Source organism: Panthera tigris, chromosome A1 (assembly GCF_018350195.1).
Source record: "Panthera tigris isolate Pti1 chromosome A1, P.tigris_Pti1_mat1.1, whole genome shotgun sequence".
NCBI classification, from domain to species: domain Eukaryota; kingdom Metazoa; phylum Chordata; class Mammalia; order Carnivora; family Felidae; genus Panthera; species Panthera tigris.
The window spans coordinates 110834209-110854491 of record NC_056660.1 but is presented as its reverse complement, the minus strand read 5'-3'; the positions used below and the strand labels follow the sequence as shown (position 1 = coordinate 110854491).

At 40.4% G+C, this 20283-nt stretch overlaps 2 protein-coding genes across 4 annotated transcripts in view; one reads left to right on the top strand and one right to left on the bottom strand.

The window, feature by feature from the left end:
* Positions 1-20283, bottom strand: part of SEC24A (SEC24 homolog A, COPII coat complex component) — a 98580-nt gene that overhangs the window by 55117 nt on the left and 23180 nt on the right. For 2 of the 3 annotated variants that reach the window (XM_007087736.3, XM_015540056.2), the window contains exon 1: positions 13939-14313. The exons of the other annotated variant lie outside the window; for it this stretch is intronic. In XM_007087736.3, the coding sequence (XP_007087798.1) occupies positions 13939-14035 (97 nt within the window). In that variant the 5' untranslated portion in view covers positions 14036-14313. Of the gene's footprint in view, positions 1-13938; positions 14314-20283 lie in introns of those variants that run through there. 3 annotated transcript variants of the gene reach the window in all.
* The window catches only part of SAR1B (secretion associated Ras related GTPase 1B), a 31602-nt gene continuing 25814 nt past the window's right edge, over positions 14496-20283 (top strand). Inside the window, exon 1 of the mRNA XM_042984211.1 lies at positions 14496-14631. The gene's annotated coding sequence lies outside the window, so the exon portion shown is untranslated. The remainder of the gene's footprint in view (positions 14632-20283) is intronic.

Below are 20283 nucleotides of genomic sequence, written 5' to 3'. Positions count from 1 at the left end.
GGAAAGAGGCATTATAAAGTAGTAATTAAGAGCACAAACTGGGAAAAAATGTCCAAGAGTAAATTCTGGCCTTGACTTTTACTAAGTGTCCTTGAGCAAGATATTTTTTTTTTTTAACGTTTATTTATTTTTGAGACAGAGAGAGACAGAGCATGAACAGAGGAGGAGCAGACAGAGAGGGAGACACAGGATCTGAAACAGGCTCCAGGCTCTGAGCTGTCAGCACAGAGCCCGACGCGGGGCTCGAACTCACGGACCGTGAGATCACGACCTGAGCCAAAGTCAGACGCTTAACTGACCAAGCCACCCAGGCGCCCCGCAAGATATTTATTTAACCTTTCTAGACTTACTTTCCTCATCTATAAAACAGGAAGAGTAAAAGCAGCTAAATTATAGCATTCATGTGTATAGTAGGAAGAAAAATGACCCCCCAAATATGTCTATATCATAATCCCTAGGATGTGTAAATAGGTTACATGCCAAAAAACAATTTAAGATAGGAGACAGAATTAAGGTTGCTAAGCAGCGGCTGGGTGGCTCAGCTGGTGAAGCATCAGACTCTGGGTTTTACCTCAGGTCATCATGATCTCATGGTTCATGAGTTTGAACCCGGCATCTGGCTCTATGCTGACAGTGTGGAGACTGCTTGGGGTTCTCTCTCTCTCTCTCTCCCTCTCTGTCCCCGCCCCCTGCTCATGTGCTCCCCGTATCTCTCTCAAAATAAATAAATAAACTTTAAAGAAAAGAAAAGAACTAAGGCTGCTGATCAAGTGACCTTGAGATAGGAAGATTATTTGAGACTATTTGGGTGGCCCCAATGTAATCACAAGGGTGAAAGAGGAAGGCAGGAGTCAGGGTCAGAATGATACTATATGGAGAAAGACTTGACAGGGCATCAGTGGCTTTAAAGATGGTAGGGGGCATGAGTCAAGGATCAAGGACAGCCTCCAGAAGGTGGAAAAGACAAAACATTTTCTGATAAGGAATGCAGCCCTGATGTACAACTTCAGGTTTCTGACCTTCACAACTATGACAATTTTGTGTTGTTTTAAGCCACCAAATTTGTGGTAATGTTACAGCAACAATAAAATTTAATACAATGTAAGAATGAGATTTCTATGAAACATTTATGTTTCTCATACAATTAGTATAAAATAAATGCTTGCTCTTTTCATTTAAGAAACATGTATTTGTGTCCTTAACGCTGCAGCACTCACCTTAAGTCTGCTACCAATAAACCAAATAGTTTCATCTAAACTAATCTTGTTTTTCCAGTCTTTCATTTAAAGACTGATGCTATACTTAGGCTAATTATTCATTTTATGTCAAATGGTTAACAATATTCTATTAATTCCCTCATTGAAAAGACATATTTTACCAAATATCTTTGGAGGAAACAAAGGTAAGGTCCACTCCAACCCTGCCCTCAAGGAGCTCACCATCCACATTGGAAGACAAAGAACCAGGCAAGGGCAACAGAAAATGATGTGATAGTGGCAACTTCAGGACACTATGAGAGCACAAGGAAGCAGCGCTTGGGCTAAACTGAAGGCAGAAAGGTAACAAAGATGGTTTCCTGAGGAAGACAAGTTTCAGCTAAGATCTTTTTTTTTTTTTAATTTTTTTTAACATTTATTTATTATTGAGAGACAGAGAGAGAGCATGAGCATGGGAGGAGCAGAGAGGAGACACAGAATACAAAGCAGGCTCCAGGCTCTGAGCTGTCAGCACAGAGCCCGATGCAGGGCTTGAACTCACAAACTGCGAGATCATGACCTGAGTCTTAGTCGGATGCTTAACCAACTGAGCCACCCAGGCGCCCCTCAGCTAAGATCTTAAGAGATCATCGAAGTTAGTTCCAGGAAAAAGAGTGCCAAGAGTGTTTCCAGAGGGACTCCTGGGTGGCTCAGGAGGTGAAGCATCCAACTTTAGCTCAGGTCATGATCTCATGGTTCATGAGTTTGAGCCCTGTGTCAGGCTCTGCGCTGACACTGCAGAGCCTGCTAAGGATTCTTTCTCTCTCCCTCTCCCTGCCCCTCTCGTCACTCCTCCCCGCCCCCCGCCTTCTCAATAATTAATCAACTAAGTAAATAAATAAATAAATAAAATAATTTTTAGAAAATAGTGTTTCCAGAAAAGGGAGCAACATGTGTAACAGCCTGTGGTCATGAAAGGGCATTGTGAAAGAAGTTCAGTCTGCCAGAACAAAAGTCAAGTGACTGAGTCAAATGTCTAAAGTGAAACAGGAGTTTAAACTACACCCTCAAAGAGTTTGGATTTGAGCCTAAAGGCAATGGGGAGCTTTGGAAAGGCTACCAGTGGGACAGTATAAATGTGCACATAAAAGAACCTCTTGGAGATTAGAGGAGAAATAAGAGATTGAAAGGAGTCTACAGCTGTAGTCCAGGCAAGAAATGATTGACTAAACAGCAGCAGTGGGAATACAGAGATGTTTGACTCAATAAAAACATTTGTAAAAAGTTAATTCATAAGCACATTGTGGGTCATGCGAATAGAAACAGACATCTCACAGCCTAGTCTTATCACAAGATTTCATGGCCCACTTCATATTTTTATTTACTGTTTTATCATCGGCTAATGTTGAAAGGCCTTTAAGGCAAGTAAAAGCCATGCATCATCAAAATGCACAAAATAAGGGGGGCCTGGGTGGCTCAGTTAGAAGAGCATGTGACTTTTGATCTTGGGGTTGTGAGTTCAAGCCCCCCTCTGGGCCTAGAGCTTACTTAAAAGGATTTAAGCCAGTTAAGCATCTGACTTCCACTCAGGTCATGATCTCACGGGTTAGTGAGTTCAAGTCCCGCATCGAGTGAGCTCCTGCCCACTTAAGGTGAGCCCCACTTCTCTCTCTGCCTCTCATGAGATTCTCTCTCCATCCATGCTCACTTGTGCCCTCTCCTCAATTAAAAAAAAAAAAGGATTTTAATATTTTAATTCTGAAGTCATTAATAAAGTAAGTAACCCATCAAAATAATAGATTAGGGATTATGAATGGGTCCAGAACACCCCACTGTGGCATACAAGTTATTTTGAGCAAAGGGCATGAGTTGCTGAAATCTTTTTTTTAATGTTTTAAAAAATTTTTTTTTAATATTTGTTTTAGTTTTCAGAGAAAGAGCACAAGCGGGGGAGGGGCACAGAGAGAAGGAGACACAGAATCCAAAGCAGACTCCAGGCTCTATACTGTCAGCACAAAACCTGACACGGGGCTTAAACCCACAAACTCCGAAATCATGACCTGAAGTCAGATGCTCAACAGAGTCACCCAGGTGCCCCAATGTTTGCTTATTTTTGAGAAAGATAGAATATGAATGAGGAAGGGGCAGAGAGAGAGGGAGACAGAGATTCTGAACTGGGCTCTGTGCTGACAGCAGAGAGCTGGACTCAAGACTGGAACTTGCGGCAAGATCATGACCTGAGCTGAAGCTGGATGTTTAACCGAGTGAGCCACCCAGGCGCCCCTTCCTGAAATCTCTTATTCACCTAAATGCAGAGTCTCCCAAAAGAACTCTAAGGAATTCAATTATCATAAATCTCCAACCCAGGAACAACCAGAAATGATGGACTCTTATCACATGATGAGAAGTCTCCACACCACCCCTAAACATGCATTGTCACAGAACTACCAAATTTCCCATGTATTCTACTAAGGTCCCATTTATCTTTCCTAAAATCATTTGTTTTCCCATAAGCACCCTTCTCTCTCTCCCCTTCCCCTATTAAGATGATACATAAGTCCTAAAGTCTATTTATTTGCCTCCTTGAGTCACATTTTTGTAAACTCTCACGATACATATGAAAATTATGTCTCTTCTCTTGTTGATCTGTCTCTTGCCACTTTAATTCACAGGCCCCCAAACACCAAAACTAACAGGGTAGAAAGAAAATTCTTCCTCACTGACAAGTGAAAATAAGTCTCATCTTTAAAAAGAAAAAAGAGGGGTGCCTGGGTGGCTCAGTCAGTTAAGTGTCTGACTTCAGCTCAGGTCATGATTTCATGGTTTGTGGGTTAGAAGTGCATGGGGCTCTGGGCTCACAGCTCAAAGCCTGGACCTTGCTTCGGATTGTGTCTCCCTCTCTCTCTGCCCCTTCCCCACTCGTGCTCTCTCTCTCTCAAAAATAAACAAACCTTAAAAACATTAAAAAACAAAAAGTAAATGAAAGAAAAGAAAAAGAGAAAAACAGTGACTATGATAATCATGCAAATGATGTTCCAACATGTTCAAAATAAAAACAATCCAATCAATTTTGGCTTCAGTCAAACATAACCCATCACATTACTTAATGTTTTAACTTTGAACTGTACTGCTTTTGTAGATGTTTTTATTTTAATTTGTTTAGGTTTTACATTGCACTCCAGCTATTAACATATGAAATTTATGGCTAGTTTTGTGTTTGCATATACATTTTATAAAAAATAATTTAACATTTGGGCTACAAAGAAATGTTTAATACCTGTACATTACTTAAGTTTTAAAAAACTGAAGAAATAGAACTGATAGGATTTGACGTGGAACTGAATATGTGAACTGATGTGAACTGAAAAGGGGAAGCAATCAAGGTTAACTCTCCAGATTCTAACCTGAACAACTCCGTGGATGACAGTGCCATTCACTGGGTAGAAGGAGAAGAAAAGAATTGGAGAAGGCAGAGAATAGCAAAAGGAAGAGGGGCTGGAAAATTAAACATACTTGCTGAGAATGCAAGCTGGTGCAGCCACTCTGGAAAACAATATGGAGGTTCCTCAAAAAATTAAAAATAGAAGTACCCTATGACCCAGCAATTGCACTACTAGGTATTTATCCAAGGGATACAGATGTGCTGTTTCGAAGGGACACATGCACCCCAATGTTTATAGCAGCACTATCAACAATAGCCAAAGTATGGAAAGAACCCCAAATGTCCATTGATGGCTGAACGGATAAAGAAGATGTGGTATATCTATACAATGGGGTATTACTCGGCAATAAAAAGGAATGAAATCTTGCCATTTGCAACTACGTGAATGGAACTGGAGGGTATTATGCTAAGTGAAATTAGTCAGAGAAAGACAAATATCAATGACTTCACTCATGAGCACTTTGAAAGACAAAACAAGTGAACACAAGGAAAGGGGAACAAAAATAATATAAAAACAGGGAGGGGGACAAAGCATAAGAGACTCTTAAATATGGAGAACAAACAGAGGGTTACTGGAGGGGGTTGGTATGGGGGATGGGCTAAATGGGTAAGGGGCATAATCCATGAAATCCATGAAATCATTGTTGCACTATATGCTAACTAATTTGGATATAAATTTTAAAAAAATAAAATTAAAAAAAAATAATAAATAAATAAAAACATACTTTCAGTTGGTACCAAGAAATCCAAGCACAGAGGTACAACAGAAAGACAGCTATTTGCAGCCAAAGAGATGGGTTTCAGCTTATGATATAACTTTGGTAATCACTGGCATATGCATAACATTTGATACCATGGGAATTAATGATATCCAGAGAGCATATATAGAGTAAGGAAAGAAGAAACCCAGCCACAGAAATTATGTGAAATAATATTTGTTATTTTCTTGAAGACTTTAAGTTCATTTATTTACTTTTTTAGCATAATCTCTACACTGAACGTAGGGCTCAAACTCAAAACTCTGAGATCAAAAGTCACATACTGTACTGAGTCACCCAGGCACCCTTATTGTTATATATTTTTAAAAAGCAAGAAAGAAAAAGAAGAGAACCAGGTCAGAACCCTGAGGAACACCAACATTTAAGAAAGAGAAGAGGAGCACCTGAGTGGTTCAGGTGGTTAGGCATCTGACTCCTGATTTTAGCTCAGATCATGCTCTCATGGTTCTTGAGATGAGCCCCTCAACAACTCGCTGACAGCACGGAGCCTACTTTGCATTCTCTCTCCTCTCTGCCCCTCCCCACCCACATGTGTGCTCTCTCTCTCTCAAAATATGTAAACTTAAAAAATTAAAAAAAAAAAAGAGAGACCGAAGGAAAAGGCAATCAAAAAAGGTGGAAATATTGAGAATATTACTGTTAAAAAAGTAGCAAACAAACCAGAAGGGTCTGAAATGAAAACAAGTAGTGGTAAAGGTTATCAGTTGCTGCTTGAAAATTACAATGAGAATTGAAAAAACATTTTTTGTACTTAGTAACCAAAAAGTCCTTTGTGGCCTTGTTTAGGGTTGTTTTGGGATGCGTGTGGAAGTAGAAGCCAAATTCAGAGAGGGTAAACAGGCAAAGAACCAAACAAGAGATTAAAACAAAACCAGATGAGGGGCGCCTGGGTGGCTCAGTCGGTTAAGCGTCCAGCTTCAGCTCAGGTCATGATCTTGCAGTCCATGCGTTCGGGCCCCACGTCAGGCCCTGTGCTGACAGCTTGGAGCCTGAAGCCTGCTTCGGATTCTGTGTCTCCTCTCTCTGTCCCTCCCCCACTCAGGTTCTGTCTCTATCTCAAAAATAAATAAAAACATTAAAAAAAAAAGTACTCATCAAACAAAACTAAGAATAACATGGTATTTGTTCTTGTATCTCCCAGTATCTCCCTGCCCTGATTTTACCTGTTTTCTATCAGGACACTAAGTTTTGATAAGTGTAAAAACACTGTCAGTTACTTTTGGGGAAACTCTTCTCCATGATATCAAAAGTTCCATGGGGTGCCTGGGTGGCTCAGTTGGTTAAGCATCCAACTTCGGCTCAGGTTATGATCTCGCGGTCCGTGAGTTCGAGCCCCGTGTAGGGCTCTGTGGTGACAGATCAGAGCCTGAAGCCTGTTTCAGATTTTGTGTCTCCCTCTCTCTCTGTCCCTCCCCCACTCATGCTCTGTCTCTCTCACTCTCAAAAATGAATAAATGTTTAAAAAAAAAAAAAAAGAATAAAATAAAAGCAAATGACCACTTCTCAATTACCCAAACAGCAGCTTCAGAATCAAAGTGATCATAGGTTCCACCTTTATAAATTCCTAGTGTACTCAATGGGATCCTAGAATCTGCATTAGTAAAACTTCCATGTAGTCATGGTTCTCAGGTACTTCAGAATGAAACTTTATAAAGTTTAAAAACCACTGATTTGAAAAATTATTGATACATGATTATTCGTGAAATCTAGCATGCAAAAACTGAGATACTTCTGCATACTATCCCAATGAATGCTAAGCAAATTATGATTTTAAAAGTTTCTTCAAGAAAGCCTACTCAACAGTCACAAAAGCACACTGAATAAACTACCCCTTTCATGCAAATTTAATAGTAAGAGGAAGAGATGTAGTCCGGCATGGTTTCCCCTCAAATTTCAGGTAAGAAAAAGACTTACGATCTTTGTATTCTTAAGCAATTCATTCATTAATCCATTCAGTAAATACATATGGAGCTAATATTTACCAAGGACAGTTTATACTTTCCACCTATCATACATGAATCCAACTTAATGACCAATTCAAATTATTTCATGTAAGTATAAAAAAAAGAGAAAAGTAACCAAGTATTCAAAAATATCACATTTTAGTGGGGCCTGAATAGCTCAGTCAATTGAGCGTCCAACTCCTGATTTCAGCTCAGGTCATGATCCCAGGGTCGTGGAATTGAGCCTTGCCTTGGGCTCTGTACTGAGCATGGAGCCTTAAGATTCTCATTCTCTCTCCCTCTCTCTCTGTGTCCCACTCCGGCACTCACTCTCACTTGCATCTCTAAAATTAAAAAAAAGAGGGGGTGTCTGAGTGGCTCAGTCGGTTAAGCGTCTGACTTTGGCTCAGGTCATGATCTCATGGTTTGTGGGTTCAAGCCCCGCATTGGGCTCTGTGCCGATAGCTTTGGATTCTGTGTCTCCCTCTCTCTCTCTGCCCCTCCCCCACTCACACTGTCTCTCTCTTGCTCTCTCTCTATGTTAAAAAAAAAAATTTAAACAAAAAATAAAACTAAATTTTAAAAATCATTAAAAAAATCACATTTTAGATAGCAATACATTTCTTAAACCTTGAAAAGTTCCTTTTTTGTGTGTATGTGTTTTTTTTTTTTAGACTATATTTATCTATTTTGAGAAAGAGAGTGCACAAGCAGGGGGAGGAACAGAGAAAGAGGGAGAGAGAATCACAAGCAGTCTCGGCCCTGTCGGCACAGAGTTTGATGCAGGGCTTGAACTCACGAATAGTGATATCACGACCCGAGCCATAATCAAGAGTCAAATGCTTAACTAAATGAGCCACCCAGGTGTCCCAGGTGTATATGCTTTTAAATACAACAGGTTTGAAGGGAAAATTTTTTTGATTCATCACGTCACCCCACACATCAGAATATATTCTGATCACTTAAAGAGCTGACCAACTGAAACTACAAGTGCAACAAATGGATGCCATTGAATGAATACAACTTGTGGGTCAGTCACTAAAAATAAGGGCTTTAAGGAAACAATGGAAAGAGAAAAGCAAATGCAAGGAATTTAAGCGGGGGAGGCTCAATTTCAGGATCTAGAAGACATTTATGAAATGTGATGCTGAAATAGTCAAAGAAATTGACTATATACTAACAAAAGGTAAGGGTCAGGTCATATATTAATTATAATCCAAAAGAAAATAAACTAGGTGGAAGGTTTAAAAAATATCAGCAAATACTTACAACAATTATATGCATCCACCTACACCAAGAAATACAAGAAAATGTTCTGATCCTTGATTGAAAATCTAATTCAAGATGCTAGGTCCTGGGATTCAGAGATAACAAACCAGATAAACTGAGTAACAGTAGTTAAATGAGACCTCCTAGGTTTGAAGCTAGGATCCACAATTTATTATCTGTGTGACTTTGAACTAGTTCCTTGCCCACTCATTACAGTTTCCTCGTCAGTACATAACAGTTCTTACTCCATAGGGCTGTTGTGAGGATTAAATGAGATGATGCAGATAATGCAACCTAGCACTGGGCATGGAGTAAGTAAACAATAAATGTTAATTCTTATGGTTACAATTGTCTTTCAGGAACTTCCAGTCCATCAGCAGAGAAAAACAAGAAGTTCAACACCTTAAGTTTTCATAGACATATACAAAGACTTTATGGAAGTCCAAAGTTGCTGCCCCCCACTGAAAACACGAAAGGGCCACAACAATCATTGCTACAGACCACATACCAATTTTATTCATAACATGGTTTAATCATGACTAAAGACTTCTTATATCAAGTACACAGGCATAAACATGGTTTACATCATAGTGAAACTAAAAAACATCTACATTTCCATCATGCCTACAATACAGATAGGAGCACAAGTCTTAGCATTTAAATTGATGACCAAACAATACCAGCCCCGCCCCAGCAAAATTCTATTATTTTAACTGCTAATGTTGTAAAAAAAAAAAAAAAAAAAAAAAAAAAAAATCCATGGAAAAATTCACCAGAAAAGGAGTTGGAATTAAGCTCTAATCTTATACTAAGTGAATACGGATTTAGTGACTTAAATTGCAAAATACCCAATTCTAAAACTTTCATTCAATAAAACTGGTTAATTTCTAATATGCTAGACACCATGTGGAGAGCTAGAGAAAGGATGATGTGCAAAAGCAGATAAATATCCTTGTTATCACAGGATTCACAGTCTAGCAGGCAGACAGATGTTATTTTATAAAATAACAATACAACAGGAAAATCTGGGTGGGACAGAGAAGGGCAAATATCCTTCTCACCTTTAATCTACATGGGAAAAAGTGATTATTACATAAATATTGCAACACATAAAATTAATAAAACTGCATAAAATTAATAAAACTTGCTTGCCTTAGCAAGCTGACCCAAATAGTCAATTAAACTGCTAATTAAAAGTGGGAGTCAGGGGCGCCTAAGTGCATCGGTGAGTTAAGCGTTGGACTCTTGGTTTTGGCTCAGGTCATGATCTCACAGTTTGTGAGTTAGAGCCCCACATCCGGTTTCAAGCTGACAGTGCAGAGCCTGCTTGGGATTCTCTCCCCCATCTCTCTCCTCTTCCCCAGCTTGCACGCGTGCACACGCACTCTCTAAATAAATAAACAAACAAACAAACAAACTAAAAAAAAAGTGGGGGTGCCTGGGTGGCTCAGTCGGTTGAGCGTCCATGATCTCACAGTTTCTGAGTTCAAGCCCCACATAGGGCTTGCTGCTGTCAGCATGGAGCCTGCTTTAAATCCTGTCTACCTCCGTACCCCCCGCACCTCCCCAGCTAGTGCTGTCTCTCTCAAAAATAAACATTAAAAACAAAAAAAGTAGGAGTCATGAGGAGCACCTGTCTGCCTTAGTCCATGGAGCATGTAACCCTTGATCTCAGGGTTGTGAGTTCAAGCCTCACACTGGATACAGACATTACTTAAAATATATATATATATATATTTTTTTTTTTTTTAATTTTTTTAATGTTTATTTTTGAGAGACACGAGACAAAGACAAAGACAAAGACAAAGACAAAGACAAAGACAAAGACAAAGACAAAGACAAAGACAAAGACAGAGACAGAGCATGGATGGAGGAGGGGCAGACAGAGAGAGGGAGACACAGAATCTGAAGCAGGCTCCAGGCTCTGAGCTGTCAACATAGAGCCTGAAACAGGGCTCGAACCCACGAAATGCAAGTTCATGACCTGGACCAAAGTTGGACACTTAACCGACTGAGCCACCCAGGTACCCGCAAAAATATTATCTTAAAAAAAAAAAAGGTGGGAGGCATGATTTGCCTTTAGCCTTATTACATACTAATGAGATGAGGATATGCCAGTTCAAATAGTCTTACAGTTTCACTGTCAATTTTTGCAAAGGAAATATGTGTACACAAATCTATACAGGCTCAAAAAACCTGTCTAGACAACCTTTAGATTGTAATGCCATGTAACAATCCACTACAGAAAAAAAATGTCTTGTGTGTGAGCAATTATGTAATATAATGACACCATAGGGGTGCCTGCATGGCTCAGTCAGTTAAGCATCTGACTCTTGATTTTGGCTCTTGATCGCACAGTTATGGGATCAAGCCCCAGGCAGGGCTCCATGCTGAGTGGGGGCCTGCTTAAGATTCTCTCTCTCCCCCTGCCCCTCTCCCCCAAGTTTAATCTCTCTAAAATAAAAAATAATAATAATAATGGGGCACCTGGGTGGCTCAGTTAAGCATTTGACTTCGGCTTAGGTCATGATCTCACAGCTCATGGGTTTGAGCCCCACACCAGGCTCTGTGCTGACAGATCAGCTTCAAGTTCTGTGTCTCAGTCTCTCTCTGCTCCTCCCCTACTAGCACTCTGTCACACTCTCTCTTTCAAAAATGAACATTTAAAAAAAAATTTAATAAAAAAATAATGACACTATAAAATATGATACGAAGTTACAGAAAAATGAAAAACTATTCAGTCTTTTGACTATCTAAAAAATATCTGAATATTCAACTGAACTGTAATATGTAATTTAAGAAAGCTACCTTAGGAGGTACAGGCTTTCATCTATGGAATAAGCTATGGTGATCAAAGGTACAGCATAGAAAATACAGTCAGTGGTGTTGTAATAGGGTTGTATGGTGAGAGATGGTAGCTATACTGGTGGTGAGAGCAGCCTGAGACATAGAAAAGTCCAATCAGAATGTTGCACACCTCAAACTAATGTAACATTATGTGTCAACCACGGTTTTAAAAAGTTACATTAAATCTAAAGCATAAAAATATTCAAAAGAGGGGCGCCTGGGTGGCTCAGTCGGTTGGGCGGCCGACTTCGGCTCAGGTCATGATCTCGCGGTCTGTGAGTTCGAGCCCCGCGACAGGCTCTGTGCTGACAGCTCTGAGCCTGGAGCCTGTTTCAGATTCTGTGTCTCCCTCTCTCTGACCCTCTCCCGTTCATGCTCTCTCTCTGTCTCGAAAAATAAATAAACGTTAAAAAAATATATATATATTCAAAAGAATATTTAAGCACCAATAACTGCCTTGAAAGAGTTAACCAATAAAATTAGATTCCAGCACTGAACTTTTTTCTTTCACCTTCTAGAGAAAAGCCTTCTCCAATTCTCTATCACATCCCTACTGACTTTATTATTAGTGGGATGAACAAAGAAACCCAATACAGGTCATTAGCCACTTTACTAGATTAATTCTACAAAAGAATTTTAGAAATGGAGATTATAAAGGCTTTCGAAATTGTACCTTTAAAAAGTGTATGTATTTGCAGTCCTATGATTTCCTTTCCTAAGTGAATCCCTAATTGGTCCTGGGCAACCTGTGTACAGGGACTGTTTTCTTATTCTCTTTTACAGTCCCAAGGACAGAACTTAAGAGATGTGTAACAAATGTCCGTGGATAGGAATAAATCATCATAGTGACAACATCTTTTATACTACACATTGCAGTGGCTAAATTCCTTTAATGTTTCAAAATTATCACAATTACATATAAACTTACATGCATATTTGCAGGATTTGCCATTTAAAACTCATGTAAAATTGCAATTTATGGATTGTAAGAAAAAGCCACAGCCACAGGACATTTTGCTTAAGTTTTTTTTTTTTTTACCTTAAAGTGAAAGTCTTAAAATGATTTCATCCCCACCGTAAATGTTACTAAGTAGCCTAGAATAAAACGTAGTTTACTTAATCTGTTACCACAAATATGAGAAAGAACAATTCATTCAATTTAACACCATTACAGTACTTATACTTATTCCTGCTTCTGCCTAAAAACCTGCCTACTCATAGACATTTTTAAAAGTCTTTTAGAGCCTTCTTTGTAAAGAAAACAGTAGTCTTCTCTAAACATAATGTAAATTAGCTAATATAATCACTGGCTATTTTCCAGAACTTCACAACAATCTTAGTTAACAATGAGCAATTTATTTTAGTTTTATTCTATTAGTTTTCTTTCCACAAGTCAAAGATTTATAAGTAAATCAGTAATTTGGCAAAATCAGATGTTGGCAAAAAAATCTTTCTTTCTCTACTATAATTATAGTAAGCTTAGCAAATCACAATGTAGGACAATGTAAAGAATCTCAGAAGAAGCATAAAACTATACAACTCTCACACCAAATGACAAATTGTAGTGCCACATTGTACGCTGTGGAAGGGAGGTTCAGAGGTGTATCTAACCACTTTTTTCAAGTGAGGTAAAGACCTCTGTAAATCAAACTAGAGATTTAATATTTCATTCCTCCAAAACTGGAAAACTGAACACGTGGCCTAGGTACAATTTGGGTAAAATTTTGGAAGAGATGAGCAGGCCTTAAAAGAGGACTCCCAAGGGGTGCCTGGGTGGCTCAGTCGGTTAAGCGTCCGACTTTGGCTCAGGTCATGATCTCACGGTTGATGAGTTCGAACCCCATGTCAGGCTCTGTGCTGACAGCTCAGAGCCCGGAGCCTGCTTCGGATTCTGTGTCTCCTTCTCTCTCTGCCCCTCCCCTGCTCATGCTCTCTCTTTCTGTCTCAAAAATAAATAAAAACATTAATAGAGAGAGAGACAGGAATCCCAAAAACACCATCATTCATTCATCTCCTCCAATTCCGACTAAGACCCCCACCCCACTGTAGGCACTGCGGAACTGAAAAGAATCAGCCCCCGATCTCTGCTCTCTGGAAGACAGGGTGAAGTGGCACGGAGGAAGAAAGCACATAAACAGGCACTATGAGTCTTGTATGCGAGTTCTGAGGTATGCATCGAATCTGTATTTTTCACCTATGTATACGCAGGGTGTTACATACAGCAAGTGGTCATTAATTGTTCAGCGAACGAATGAATAAACATGAAACATCAACAAGAGCCCCGGGTTGCGGCTGCATATTCACCGCCGTCTCCTTGGCCTAGCCGCCCACCATCACCCGCTCATTCCCCCGGCCGGGAGGTTACCCTCTCCTCCGGTTGCCACAGGCAGCTGCAGTAACCAAAGGTCAGCTTGAACTCGGACCCAGGCTGCGCCAGCCGCCCGCCCCAGGGCTGTACTTACCGTTGGTGTAGAGAGACCCCGAGGCCGAGGCGGCCCCGTTCTGGGCCTGGAGGCCGGCTGGGGCGCCGCCGGAGATCGGTATCCCCGGCTGGGACATGACGACGGTGCGTATAGGGGTTGAAAGGGGCTGGTCGGGGTCTGCGACAGCGCCAAACCAAAGAGGTGAAAGACCACTGCTGGAAGCGGAGGGAAGGCGCTAACGACTCGACTGTAGCGAGGAGGAGAAAGGGCGGTGCATCAAGTGTTTAGGTACAGCACGGCATTCTTCCCAGCCCGCCAGCGGCCACGGCTTGGCCTGGGAGCTGAGGCTTGGGAGTCAGACCGGAGAAGCCGAGAACACCCGGCTGAAAGGCGGCAGCCTAACGAGAAGAGGCCCCGGCCGGAAGTGGCTGTCAGCCGGGAGCCGCGCAGGCGCAATAGGGACACGTGGCACTTCCGGCTCCGGGCTCGCAGTTGCTGCTGATGTCGGTGCGCAGTCTTCTCCCCTCGGGGCTGCCCAGAAGCCACCTGACAGCTCCGGGTGTCCCAGTCCGAAGTACCGTGCTAGACTTCGCCAGCCACGTCACTGAGTCTCACCGTCGGCCGGAAGTGGCGTGTGTCACCTCTACGGAAATCCCCGCCGTGGTAAACGTCATCTCGCCCGCAGTGCCGGGATCTGAGAGCAGTCAGGGCTTCAGTAGCTGCTTTCCAGGGGTAGGACTGACACTGCCTCTCCTCTTGCTTTTGTGAAAATTACCAGAGACGACAGACGTCAAAGTCCTCTGTTGAGACAATACCTCTGGTAGCCGAACCGACTAATATTCATTGCAGTATTTCATTTCACATTTCATCATCATATTACAGGTGTAAATTTAAAGGAGTGTTTTTTTTTTTTAAGGGAGTAGCTAATTATGTACGTGTGTTAAAAATGTAATCAAATCGGTAGCAGGGGTAGCTGAGTGGGCTCAGGTCATGATCTCGCTGTCCTGAAATGGAGCTTGTAGGGGCCTCTACACTGACAGTGTGTGGAGCCTGTTTGGGTTTCTCTCTTTCCCTTTCTCTCTGCCCCTCCCCCTGCTCTCGCTCGCTCGCGTTTTCTCTCTCTCTCTCAAAAAAAAAAAAAAAAAAAAAAAAGATTTGTGTCCTTTAAAAAAAAAGTATAATCAGGGTGACTGGGTGGCTTGGCTCAAGTCATCATCATCTGCTGGTTTATGAGTTGCAGCGCTGCATCAGGCTCTGTGCTGACAGCTCAGAGCCTGGAGCCTGCTTCAGTTTCTGCCTCCCTCTCTCTCTGCCCCTCCCCCGCTCAAGCTCTGTCTCTTTCTCTCTCTCTCAAAAATAAACATTTAAAAAAGTGTAATCAAATCAAGGAGGAAGCCTTTGTTTTTTGACTAGAGGACACCAACTAATTTTAATTTTGAAACTCACTGATTCATAGCAGAGTCATGCGAAAGTTCATTAACAGCACATTTAAATGGCAGTTTTATTTCCTCTCCTAGGAGTTTACAGTAAGGTAAAACATTCAAACTCCCTTTTGTGGCAAGTAGTTTTTGTTTTTTTTTTTTAACTTTTGAGGCCAAAGGGAGGTAGAAACCGGAGTGACTGGATAATACAGTTAATTGATGATCTTGGTAATCATTTTAGCTGCCTTCATTCTAGTTAGATTTTTCCTGCTCTGAGCTGATGATAAAGCTCTTCTTTAAATTATAGATTTGTACTGTTGATTAAAATGTCATGCCAAGGGTTTTGCAATCCGTGAAGGGAGAAGTACATCTTATTTAATTCATTTAATATTAAATGCCTGCTCTGAAATACACTTACATTGTATAATGTTAAATTACATACAAAATAAGCAAGAGTTAAACCACTGTGTCAGGCCTGGAAAGTAAACCGTAAGAATTCAAATAATAAAGCGTTAAATTTATCCTAACCCTGTTTTTATCATTTGCCTCAGTACCTGGCTAAAAATGTTACTTGCTATGTGTGAAATTAAACAAGATACAAACAAGTACAAAGATTTCTTTCGGATGAAGATGAAACTTTTGGTCAAACTTTATTGCTTTGTCTTCAAAGGGACAAATGCTTAGACCTGGTCTCAAACTTGCAGTAGTTTGAGCCTGGTGGCTCAGTTGCTTAAGTGTCCGACTTCAGCTCAGGTCATGATCTCAGGGTTCGTGAGTTTGAGCTGCACATCAGGCCCTGTGCTGACAGCCTGGAGCCTGCCTCAGATTCTGTGCCTCCCTCTCTGCCCCTACACCATTCTGCCCCCCTGACATTCTGCTCCCCTTTCTCTCTCAAAAATAAGTAAACATTTTAAAAAACACTTGCAGTAGTTTAATTTTTTTCTTTTTTTTTTAATGCAACTTCTTAAATGGTTTATTGACCTTGGCACAGGAGTTTGATTTGGTTAAATCAAGCTTTCTTTGGACTTTGTTCTGTTTAAGCAATATCTTTGTGTTCAGAGGGGGGGCGGAAACGGTAGAGAGGATTAACCATTTTAAGACATAAATCATGGCTGGTTAAATCAGGTTAAACGCACATAATATGTTAGTGTGTTTTCTAAAATTTGTTCCACCTGTGTTGTTATTCTACAAAAAACTGGTTAAGTCTTTCAAATGTTTTTTACATGTTCAATGTAGTCAATTTTAAAATACTGAGAAGAAAAGCAACATTTGTCATCCGCCTACCCTCAGGGACAATAGGAAGTTAAGTTTAAGGAATTGAGGTAAGAGAGCATAACTTAAAAAGTTAAGTAAATCATCCACACATTGTCAGATCATTCTCTGTTTTTTTTCTCTCTGACTTCTTAAAGCGTAGGTACATAAACATGAAGCAAAAATTATTAGTGCTATTACCAGTTGTTAAGGTTATTGTTTTTATTTTGTTTTGGTCAACTACCTGTACCTACCCTACAGTACTGTATGTTTTTCTAAACTGATGTCAGTAACATATTCTACCTCTTTATCCTTATTTTCCAGAACAACAGGACCCTTCTGCCACGTATATACCATTCATATGTATATGAATCAGATTTTCTGCACATAATTTTCAAAGCCTTCAACCCTACTTTAGATTATAAACAAAAAAATAAGTGACACTAAAGAGTCTCAGCAAGGAGACAGCACTATACAAAGAATATTCCATTAAAGTTGATTATTTATTTAGACCCAAAAGAGGTAGACAGCATTCCTAATAAAATTTGCAAGCATGCAGAAGTGGACTCCAGCTCACACACTAGGGCCCCTTTGCCTGCCTGCTCATCACTGTTGAATTGTCAGCTGATAAATAGGAACAATTCTGTTTACTTTTCAGAATAGGGAGAATTCTTTTAGGTCCTTTAATTATTTAAAAATTGGCCCTATTTCAAACAAACAAAAAATGGTTTCAATTACAAACAACAGGTTTGTTCTGAAACTCTCTTGTGACTCCATTTTAAGAACAGTTCCTTTACCCTCATTTGCCTATGACAGGACATCTGTTTGTCTCTAAAGTCAGTAGCTCTGAAGCTACATCACAAGAACACTCATCTCATCCTATACCAAGCCAGCAAATCCCATTGATTTCTTTAAAAACTTTTCATCTTTATGTGGTTCTTGCCATTCTCACTGCCCACAGATTAATTTTCATCATCTTGCACTGGAACTATTAGGATAGCTTTTCCAGTTTCCCTCCCTGCAATCCATCCTACATGTTGAATTGAGCTCCTCAATACTGATTCTGTCTTTATTTTCCTGTACCCCAATACCTGTAATGCTCCCTGTGCCTGTTCCATCAAGTTTCTCTGCATGGCTTTTCTCATCTTGCACTCAGTAAAATCCAAAGTCTGACTCAGCCTTCAGGGTCTCACATGACCTGGCCCTGCTAACTCTCTGTCTTCTTCCACATCCTCTCTCACTCACTCCATTGCAAACACCCTTGCTATTTCTCTAGCTACTCGAGCACAAGCCTTCCTTTTATACTTATTTCCATTACTTTGGGTGGTCTTGCCCAAGATACACATTGTGGCTCAACTTCTCACCCTTTCAGCCTTTATTCAAATGTTACCTTATTGTTCAGCCCTTCTCTGAGCACCTCAGCATACCCTTCCCGCTCACTCTATCCCACCCTACTTTTTTTTTTTTCATTGCACTTCTCTCCTCAGTGTTAAATACTTGGGTCTATGTTTGTCTTTCTTCAGTGGAATAAAACTCTGTACATATCCTGCCCATTCTAATGTAATTTTGATTTCATATCTGTCTTCTTGTTTAGAGTGTCAGAGGGACCAAAGACTGTGTCCTTTTCACCTCTGTATTCTCAGCACTTCGCTTGGGGCCTCACCCTAAACAGGTGTCCATTAAATGTTTTTGAATGAATAAATTTAAAGTGTCATTTTTTCCCATCTTATGACTGTTTTGCCCCTCATTAATTCACTACAAGTTCATATTTCACATATTGCCTAAACCACATTACTAGCACTTGTTTCTAAATTATGTGGTCTTTAATTCTTTTAAGTTATAACTTAAATTCTTAAATTCTTTTTTAAAGAATATTTTTAAGTTCATTTATTTTGAGAGAGAGAGAACAAGCAGGGGAGAGGCAGAGAGATAGAGAGAGAGAGAGAGAGAGAGAGAGAGAGAGAGAGAGAGAGAGAATCCCAAGCAAGCTCCACACTGTCATCACGGAGTTCAATGTGGGCTTGAACTCATGAACTGCGAGATCATGACCTGAGCCGAGACCAAGAGTATGACTGTTAACTGACTGAGCCACTTAGGTACCCCTAATTCTTTTAGGTTCTTAACTATTATACTACATTGTGCCCCATCTAATACAGTCTTAATAGTATAACTGGTCAGGCCCCATCTTCCCAGGCAAGACTGGAAGTACAATATCAAATCCCAATTTGTTTTCCTTTTCTAACTCCAAATACATCCCTCTGTCCCTACACCCTCTACAATACCCTCACACCACAGTATCAGAGATCTGAAATGCAACTTGCCCTCTAAAACCGATCTTTTCATCATACTTTCTGCTAAATGACCTCACCAGCTCCTTCATTCATTGCTTAATGAATTCATTCAACAAATATTGATTAAATGTCTTCCATATGCCAGGCACTTGCTAAGCACCAAGCAAAAACAGAACAGGACAGACAAGGTCTCTTCCTACTGTAAATTTTACAATGGAGGAAACAGAAAAGAAAAATGTATATAAATATATGTTTTTAAGAGTACAATTTGGTGAGTGCTATTCAGATATCGATACTGAGACAGAGAATAACAAGTAGAAGCCTGATTTGGATAGGAGGTGACATTTAAGATGTGATCTAAAGGATGAGAAATCTAGCTATGCAAAGAGAAAATGGGAAGAAGAAGGGCTCTGGCAAAAGGGAAGAGCACCTACAAAAGCACAGAGGCAGGAATGAGCTTGCTGTGGTGAGCAAGGCAGAATGGCAAGAGACAAGATTAGAGGAGTAGAAGGGGCCAGAGCCACAAGCAACTTATAAGGCATTGTAAGGAATTTATTGGCTTTGGGAAGCAGTTGAAGAATTGTAAACAGGGGAGTAATTTGATCCAATTCATGCTTTCAAAAGAATGCATTAAAAAGAAAATCCAGGGCACCTGGCTGGCTCATTTGGTGGAATATTGACTCTTGATCTGGAGGTGGTGAATTTGAGCCCCACATTGGACCTAAAGATTACTTTAAAAAAATCCAGGGGTGCCTGGGTGGCTCAGTTAAGCATCTGACTTTGATTTTGGCTCAGGTCATGATCTCAGGATTTATGAGACGGAGCCCCACATCGGGCTCTGAGCTGAGCATGAAGCCTGCTTGGGATTCTCTCTCTCTCCTTCTCTTTCTGCCCCTCCCCTGCACATACACACATACTCTCCCTCTCTCTCTCTGAAATAAGTAAATATTTAAAAGTTAAAAAAAAAAATCCAACAGCTGTGATGATAATTGATTTTAGGGAAAAGAATGTAGTTTTTGCAGTAAATCAGGCCAGGGATGCTGGCTGTCTCAGTGAGGTAGTTATAGAGGAAAGAGAAGTAATCTATGTTAAAATTTTGGACTTTTATATCTCCGCACTTTTTGCTACTAACATGCAATCAATACCGAAATCTTATAGGTTCCAACCTTTACAGATTCTCACACACAATTCCCTATTTCTCTGTTCCCACTGACCAACCCAGGCTTTTGTTACCTTTCACCCGCATGATTGTAGCAATCTCATTACTGATCTCAGTTTTCAGTCAACCCGTTCCAATACAACACACACACTACTGCCAGAGCAAACTTTCAACAACAGCTCTGACCATGTTCCTTCTGTACTCAAAACCCTCAAAAGGCTCTATAGTTTGGGAGCCAAGGTCCCCAATAGTCCAGCCCAAA